General features: G+C 41.1%; 1 protein-coding gene across 1 annotated transcript; it reads right to left on the reverse strand.

Annotated features, from left to right (window-relative positions):
• Positions 1 to 1495: 1495 nt before the first annotated feature.
• Positions 1496 to 5292, reverse strand: rlbp1b (retinaldehyde binding protein 1b; the record flags this gene model as incomplete). The annotated part of the gene is made up of 7 exons (XM_084059190.1): positions 1496 to 1628; positions 1797 to 1907; positions 2279 to 2437; positions 2597 to 2775; positions 3067 to 3271; positions 3427 to 3555; positions 5281 to 5292. The coding sequence occupies 7 exons, from the start codon at positions 5290 to 5292 to the stop codon at positions 1500 to 1502; spliced, it is 924 nt and encodes a 307-aa protein (XP_083915316.1). The 3' UTR covers positions 1496 to 1499.
• Between the last annotated feature and the right edge of the window lie 4237 nt (positions 5293 to 9529).

Below are 9529 nucleotides of genomic sequence, written 5' to 3' on the forward strand. Positions count from 1 at the left end.
ATAATCCATTTCTTTCAATGACTATTAGTTCTAATGTAAGATCATACCCAACTAGTTGATAGGGTGTTTAATTGACCATTTCACCTTTTTTAAGCAAGTTGAATTATTTGGTTCAAAGTGTTTCGGTTACACCAGTATCATTCATGGTCAGCAGGTCACTATCATGTCAGTAGGTCAGTATCATGTCAGCATCATGGTCAGTATCATGGTAGACAAACAGACCAACAGGTAATACGATTATATACAGTTTATTGTACACATAATTTCTCAGCGGTGACATTCTTCATGGTGCAACAGGTAGCACAAGGGTGAAACTCCATAATATTCATTTCCAAGGACAGTCAAAAATAGAAGACAAACGAGACAGGCACTTGTTGGAATATCAGCTGTGTGGTGGTCGGTGGGGGTCAGGGTGCTGTGTGGGTGGGTGGCCTGTAGTCCTGACAAAGCACAGCTCAACAGCACATGACAGTGCTTTCACACTCTGCTGCTGAAATCAAAGCTAGCTCAAATCTGAGTTCATTTTAGCACAAGGAAAGAGCCAATGGGTTTTATTATGTTATGTGTGGATTTGTTTTTCTTTAGTTTTAAATGTGTCCATGGTGATTGACCACTGAAACCAATGCATCCATGTTTTATGCAAATTTTTAAAACAAAATTCAAATTCTTTAAATTAAAAGATAGTGAAAATAGAAGTTCTACAAGCTTACAAAGCATTGTGATATGCGACACGTAGATCTGCTACTTTTGCAATTCATTATACAACAAAGTATATAGAGCTTCAGTGGTTATGGATAAATAATCAATCAATCAATCTTTAGAGCCAGGCCAGGGCCTTCAGCCCCAAGGAAGACCAGACTCCTTCTGCCCTGTTTAGTTGTGCTTTGCCCAGACCTCCAGATGTACACAAGCTCTGGATGCGTGTCTTCTCTTTAACAAGACATCTGCAGATTGTGACTCTCTGCAGTCTAAACCAGTGGTTCTCAAACATTTTCGTGTCAAGGACCCCCAAATTGATAATATATTTGGACGCGGACCCCCATCTGAAAATGTTTCGTGCCAGGGACCCCCAGAAGAGAAGATTTGTGTTAAAAAAATCTAAAATAGCAGATGTACAAGCTCGCAGCACAGCACGAAGTGACTCGCTGTGCTATTTTTGAATAGCCAACGTATAAAATATGGATAAAGGGGTTACAATGTTTGTGATGCTATGTTAAAAAAAATAGCTGGGGACCCCCTGGACCCCCCCCCCCCCCCCCCAGGACCCCACTTTGAGAACCAATGGTCTAAAACACTGTCTCTCAACGTCTGGTCCGGGGCCCACCAGGTGTACAAATGGAACCAATTGGACCCTTACTCATTTGTACACTCGTAAGGGTCCATTTTGGATCCCCTGGTGGTCCCCGAACCCGACATAGAGAGCCAGTGGTCTATAGGGAGGGAGGTTGTGTGAGTCTGGAGTCCCAGCCCGGTTGACAGTGAGGGTGTTCAGAGGACGTTTAGTCAAACAGCTTGGCTGCGATGGCCTTGCCATCATACTTTCCCAATTTCCCATCAAACTCGGAGGGGAGGATTTCAGGGTCAAAATCTTTGTAGTAGTTTTCCAGCTCATCTCCATGGACAAAGACCTAGAGGAAATAGACAAATTGTAATAGATCAGGGAAGGCTGAATCCTTTCTGGCCCTCAAAGTGAAAAAACAAATTCCTGTCATTGCGGTTGGTTTCAGTTCTATAAAGGAGAATCCTGCAGCATATTCCTCATACAGAACCATTGTGTGTCTTTGGTTCCTACTTACTCTTTCCAGTAGTTTGCCCTTCATGAGAGGTTTGACCACGTTGTAGGTGGTGGTGAAATACCAGGGCTGGTGGATGAAGTGAACAGCCTTGAAACGAGCAGGGAAGGAATCCTGGTGCATGGAGTAAAAAGAGGAGGGAACAAATCCAACTATTGATTAAGCATTGTGTTGTAAATGCTTCATCGTTCATCCTCATATTACTACAGTTTATTCATGATGATGTCAAGCTTTTTTTCTTTTTTTTTGTGTTTCTCTGGGGCGGTACAACCCCCCAGGGGACGTACAGAGAAGTTCGGGGAGCAATATTTTTTAAAGAGGGGCGCTGTCAGTATCATGATTATCAAAAATCTACGGTGTTGTGCAAAACCCAAATCACACTTGAAAAGGCCTTTATATACCGTAGTCAGATTCTAATCTAGAGCGAGGGACCGGGTTGGTTGTGGGGTGATGATATGTGCTGGCTGGGTCAGGTGTTGATCTACCTGTAACATGTCCACCATCTTCTTGAGCTCCGTGGGTTTGATTCCTGCGGCCTGTTGCATGGTGAACCCTTTGAAGTTCTCAATGATGCAGAAACCATTGATCTGCGTCTCCTCGTTCTCCAGGAGCTTCTCCAGAATTACACAGTATGCACGCAGGATCTATGGAAACACACACATACAGTCACATGAGTGGGACATTGCAGCCATGAAGTCAGGGTAGTAAGAAAAGGTCAATATATCTGGAACAGTCTAGTCTACATCTATGTCTATGCAGTAGATGCACTGTGGGATACGTAGTCCCCTGGATTGGATCCTGACCTCATCGAAGGTGATCTCCTCGTAATCCCAGTTCTCGATGTTGAAGAGTAAAACAATACGTCCGTATCTGTCTCTGCTGGACAGGATTCCAGGGTAACCAGCCTCTATGGTGCTGCGGACAGCCTCTGGAGTCAGGTTCTCAAACAGCTCCGGGTAGTCCCTCCTGAAACGCACGTACCCTGAAAACACACGCACACGCACACACACACACACACACACACGGGATAAAAAAAACAAGATAAAATCAAATAAAACAATGTGCAAGTCATCTTCTAACAATTCTGACATTGTTTAAAACTAGATAGAAACTGTAAATAAAGATTCTTATTATTATCATAATTTAATATGAACTGTTATGGTTTGGCTCTGTCTCAGATTTGGTCGATACCATTTGTCTATACAGGTAACATAACAGACAAAAACAAAACATCGATCTCAGAGTTCCGTATGTCCCTACTACAATGACTCACCCTTCATAAGGTCGAAGGCGCGGGCCACGTCGTACTTCCTGGCGCGTATGAAGCGGACCAGCACAGCGTCAGGTTTGTCTCCAAAGGTGTCCTGGACGCCCTTGGCTAGGTCATCTCCTCCGTCAGCCTTCTCCTTGATAATCCCCCTCAGCTCCTTCACCGCAGACACGCGCTTCTCGTCTGTCTCCAGCAACTCATCCTTGGCCTGTTGGAGTCAAACCACATGCAGCAGACGGTTAGCTTGGATATTCGGGCCACTGGCAAGCTATAGACACAAACCTTTTTTTATTTTGTATTCTGTGTCATGAAAATGACATGGTGTGGTCTGATATATCTAGTGTGTGAGTGAACGGCTGTCACCTTCTGCATGGTGTGGTCTGGTACTTTGGGAGAGGGTCCAAACACTGGGCCGTGATCCTTCACTGTCAGACGCTCCAGTTTGGCCCTGAGAGCCTGCTCCTCCTCCGACACCATGCGGAACGTTCCACTCTGTCAGGACACAGGAGATACGTTATTCTGAGTTATTATAGAGGTTATCATTTTTGTGTTATTATAAGTTGTTAGACAAGAGTTGTTATGACAGGAGTTGTTTTAACACAAGTTACTATGAGTATTTTGCACAATCCCCTTCACACAGTATGGCTATTTGAGATAGGCCTACAGTACTGTTGTCCCGAAACTGTTTGTGTCAGTACTTACCGTAACTCATTAAGTCAGTCATTGTTAAGTCATTGTTCGTTGTCTAGATGCCTGTCTACCGCTGCCACCAAAACACATTCCTGGATATTTACTGTTTCGATCATACAAACTGATTTTAGATCAACAATTACCAATTCATTATAACTCTCACTAAAGTCTTGGAAGTTGCCAGTAAGCCATCAGCTGTAAGTGAGGTTTAAACACGTGAGTCAGAGAAGAATGCCTTTCCACTAGAATTTGCAGTTTCTAAATCAATAGACCTCAGTGTTGTTAGGATGTTAATCTGACTCACATGAGTCCATGTGAACCGTAAATACAGGTTTTTACAAGTCTTCTTGTAAAAACCTAAGGTTGGGATCAGGGATTAGCGGCTAGAAGCTGCTGTTGACTGTATCGTCGGCGGGAACAAGCAGCTTTGGTGTTGAGAAATGTTGCACTGTGACTGGACTCATGTTAGGAAGTTACACAATCATTACTGGTTGAAGATCCTTATGCTTAAATTGAGAGCCAAGGAAGCCTAGAAGTAGTTAGTTGTTAGAATGACCTCCCTGACATGGAAGATTAATTAGATCAATCTCTGCTGCAGCCCCTGAGCAAGACACCTACCGAACTCCAACCTGCTTACTGTACTTTAAGCGGCTCTGGTTAAAACGTGGCTAAATGTCGCCTCACTGAATCAACACAATAATCTACTTCATGCACTTTACTCCTCTTTGTATAATCACGCCATAATTATAGTTTTAATTAGCTCTGATATACTGTATGGGCTAACCTCACTGAGTCAGTCGGTGTATCAAGTATCGGATTCCACCTGGGGACCTGTATGTGATCCACCTTTCTACTCATTCAATCCTGTCTATCTACTGTATCATATCTAAATAAAAGCGCAAATGTCTACAAATAACCTTTAAATATCTTGACTGATTTTATTTGTAAATGCATTGCATTCCTATACCAAGGCTATGTGCATAACTGTAGTCCCAGGTTTCCAGAAGGTGGAATACCCGTTTCCTGTTCTGGTTCATTTCCCCATAGCTTTGTTTGATTGGCACCGGAACAGGAAAATGTCATGCCACCTTCTGGTAACCCGCTACTACAGTTATGCACAGAGCCAAAAACAAATGTTGTTAGAAATGTCAAAGGTCAAACCTAGGCCTCATATTTCATATCAATAACTATGATACACCTATAATTCTATCAAGTTCTCTACCAACAGCAGGATGTTGGGACAGGAAATTCACTTCTCACATCTACTTGTGTTGCTGTTATTTGACTGTAAGTATGGCAAAACAGTTCTGATCCCTATGAAGCCACTTTCTGAGTTCAGATCTAGTTCACCATTCATCTTCTAAGATCACAGGAGATGTGTGCAATACTGTGGGTATTTGTTACTATTGGTTGCTTACTATATTGGTGATCTACAGTAGGAACTGAATCTTATTTAGTTGAACTTGCAAGTCACTTTAGATAAGAGCATCCAAAATGGAATGTAAAGCAAAGGTATAATGTACTTACGACAACAGCCATGTCTGCTGGTCCTTTACAACTGCTGTTTAAACGCTGAAAAATACGGGAGACGGAGAGGGATTTTGATGACATAACAGCCAAGTTCAGCATGTTGGTAAATATAGAAAGAAACAATTCACTAATTATACAACAGATTAACCCTCCCAGCCATTGCAGGATGTTTTGATATCAGCAATATCTTTAGTCCATTATCAGATGATTCATCGGCAGAGTTAAGTTCACAATATATCACTTTTATGATAAAAAATAGTTACACTGGTTTTTAGTTGATCCCTTAACATTAAGATACTGTAGGACGTACTCAAAGATTCAGTAGGTACACAAAGTCAACAAAACAGATTCAATTATGTGTCAATGATTCCATGAAACGCAAACAACACTCTGTGTTATTGCATTATAGAACTAATCCACTCAGTTTTATGCATCACTGAACTAAAATGAAATTCCTGCTCCTAAACATCTGCTCCTATACATCTGAGGCCCCAGAGTGCCTACAGTATATAGTACCTTCCTGCCAGTCATAGGCAGACTGGAGACAAAATCACTGCAATAGTATCTACATGTCATAATGTGTCATGTGGTAAAAGTTTTATCCATATTGCCTACAGTAACACATTTTTCAGCGTTGCTGACTCAAACACCTTAGAAAGAAACACAAACACAGTTTCGGTCTCAATGACACCAAAGTATATCCTCAGTTACTGGGCCCCCCAACAATCCATTCTCTAAAATTCCCTCTCGAATCAAAAGAGCTGCAGAGAATCTTCCAAAGTCCACTATACTGTAGCATCGTGAAGCACTGTGGAACATCCAAGGTGTGGAGGAACAGAAGGGATGATGAGGAAGAGGAAGCTGCTTACCTGTGGAGGTACAGTATCTGCAGCTGGTGTCACAGGGGGTTCGTGTGGACTGGGGGACAGAGGGAACCTGTTATATGTAGTCCTGGGATTAGTGACGTCACATGAGATCACAGCACACAGATTGAACATTTTCTTCATAATCAGTGGAGAAAGAGGTGGAGCAAGAGAGACGAGGCTGGGGAGGGAGGGGTTTGATCCTTGCTGAATAGTGGATATTTTGTTGGGTTTGGGGGCACGACACTGATTAGATGATGTAATGTTGCAGAAACACTTTTAGGCAAGGTATGGATATCAGGGGATTGGGTGGGTGTGTGTGTGTGTGTGTGTGTGTGTGTGTTTTTTTAATGTTGGTCTATCGTGCCCGCAACGTGAACCGGCCTGGTTAGAGAGAGGAGGCGGGGGCTTGATTCTTAACTTGCTTCTGTGCTCTGTGATGAAGGAGATGTATGGAGAGACAGATCTCAAAGTCATACTTTTAAACAAACTCAAACTTTTTCATGTCAGGGACCCCCAAATAAATATGTATTTGGCCATGGAGCCCCATCTGAAAATATTTCGTGCCAGGGACCACAATACAAGATTTGATCATTTAAATTAAAATGTTTCGAACATTTTCGAAAAAATATAATAATCTCTTGTAGATAGGGTTTAAAGTGGTTAAACAGATTTTGATGCTATATTAACTAATTTTGCTGAGAACCCCTGGAACCCCCTCAAGGACCCCTGGGAGTCACCACTGCTTTTAGCACATGAATAAACGAGCAACAAGTTTGCCAATATAAAGAAAACCTGCCAGGTACACCTATTTTACTTCATTTATGTGCTAGTGTAAATTTCCAACCTGTGAGAATGAATGGAATCACTACTCCACTCACAGACCACAGAAGCAACAAATAAAGTTGATAGATAATATTTGTACTTCATATATTCAATATTTGTATATCATGCCCATACATCCCAAGGCTCTACCAAAGTTCAACGTGCACTTTATTAAAGCGATTGTGATCCTGGTTGCTCAACCGGTTATTGCACCTACAAAATAGACACAAAAGAACTCAGAAGACCAGTTCATATCTGTGTCACCATGCCCTCACTGTGCTGTCACTCTTCATTAGACAATAAAACTAAAGTCTTATGAATAATCTAAAGTTATGTTTCAATTGTGGACTCAATGTTATATTTTGGAGAACTTAAAAAAAGAATTACATTTTAATGAAACTCATCAACTGTTTAATGCCCTTTCCCCATCAACTATGACTAATCAGAGTGTTCTGAATGATACAAAGTGGATGTTATTTGTCAGTAGAAGAAATAACCTGGCTTAAACCTCTCATGAACTGTTCTTTGTTTTGGCATCAGTAATCAGAGACTAACCTCTGATTGAATGAGGCCAAACTTTCAACAGCCCATTAACCACTTGAACCCCAGTATCCATATTCTGGTGAGAACATTTGCCAAAAATAACCGATCTACAAGCTTGGAGATCGGCTATTTTTGGTGAAGAGATTTGGTGCAGACGGTAAAACAATTGTCAAAATACAGTTGTAACTTGAGTTCGGTTCTCTAAGACTTTAACTTTGAGGGTTTATGTGGTTAATCCATTTTGACCATAAGGTGTTTGAAACATACACCCATTGCAAAATGTTGAGTTAACTTCCCACTTACACACAATACTGGGCACATTCCAATGTCCTATTGTGTATACACACACAACAGGCTACATTATTGTCAGTGAATGTTCCTCCTTGTATTAAGTCTTATGGATTAATGTAACGATTATAAATTGAGAGTTATGTTTATATAATGTCCTCAGCCTACAAACAGCAGGACACATTAATCTGTGCTTAGATATTAAGAAGAAACCTTTTGGAAGATTTTTGTCTGTTTTTTGTGTATTTTCTTTTGTTTTAGTTTTTTGAAATATTAAAACAATAAAATACATATAAATTCAAATTTTCCATACCAAATTGATTATTATTTAATTTTGTATGATCGATTAAATAGATACGTTTGATTACTAACTATTGATTGATAACTCTTGCACCCTTAGCATCTTGTATATTCTATCGAGCATCTTCTCAACACTCAACAAACATGGTCAACAGACTCCAGCCCAGCTTTTCCAAGGTCATGTGACCTATGGTCATCCAATACACTCCAAATGGTTGTTACTTGGCTACGTATCTTACATTATATTATCATAATGTTCGTACAATATAGTGTGGGATTATCGACAGAATTTTTTCTACATTTTATAGTCTTCCTCTGTATCTATGGGTCGGAGAACTACTGTTGTCTTCACAGAAGAGTTCTTCTAATATTTCTGTGTGGCACGTCATCGAATGTCAGAGAGTACAGGGGAAATCATTGATGCACGTTTTTGTCCTGATGCAACACTAAATGCAACAGGGCAGTAAGCTGCTAAAGCAAACCTGATCCTCTCATAGGGCAATATCTGGATTGGAAACACAATGCCAGGCTCTGTGCTGAGCTATAGGGCCATGGTAAAGGTTTAGGAAGTGGGGTGATTGTGTGTATGTGCATGCCATAAGGCCATATTAATGCTACTGTACAGTATATGGAGAGGTGTATGTGCATATGCTCACTCTCATGCACTTGTGTACATACTGTACGCACGCTTGCCGTTTCATTCATACCCCTGTCCCCCAGGGGTCTGTACATGGTCCTTTTTTCCCCCTCTACACCAAATCTCACAAAGTGCTCGTTGTGGATCTGCTATAGATCTGCTGTTTTTTTCGTTTTTTAATTATATTTTTTGTTTTTTTCTGCCTTTATTGATAGTCCACAGTGAAGAGAGACAGGAAACAGGGAGAGAGAATCTGGGAGTGACATGCAGCAAAGGTCCATCGGGCCAGGGAATCGAACCCGGGACTCGCTGTCAGGCATCAGCACCCATGTGGTACACGCCTTAACCACTCGGCTATCGGCGCCCCATACATCTGCCATTTTTGAGGAATATTTCTCTATTGTGACATGTCCAGAATAGGGATGCCAGGGTTGTAGTGGTTAAGTGTATATATATATCAGTATTAGTATTCAGGTGCTAGTCACTGTGTTAAACCTAAAGGTGTTTTATCGACCCCCTCACGGGTCCCTTAAAGTTAAGTAGCACAAAAATCAGTTTAACGACTTTAACCCTATATACAGTACATCTACAAGCTCACAATGCGTGACTATTTTCAATGTCTTAAAAAAATATGGGAAAATGTATTAATAAAGTGACTTGATACAAAACCCTGGTCTGTATTAACGTGGGAACTCACAAACTTGGCTCTCCGTGGCACATCATTAGACACTGCTCACTAAATTCATTTACAACATTCTGTCAAACAAAAAAGAAATCTGTGCCATTAAGG

Source organism: Gymnoscopelus microlampas (genome assembly GCF_963454915.1).
Source record: "Gymnoscopelus microlampas genome assembly, chromosome: 6".
Lineage (NCBI taxonomy): Eukaryota > Metazoa > Chordata > Actinopteri > Myctophiformes > Myctophidae > Gymnoscopelus > Gymnoscopelus microlampas.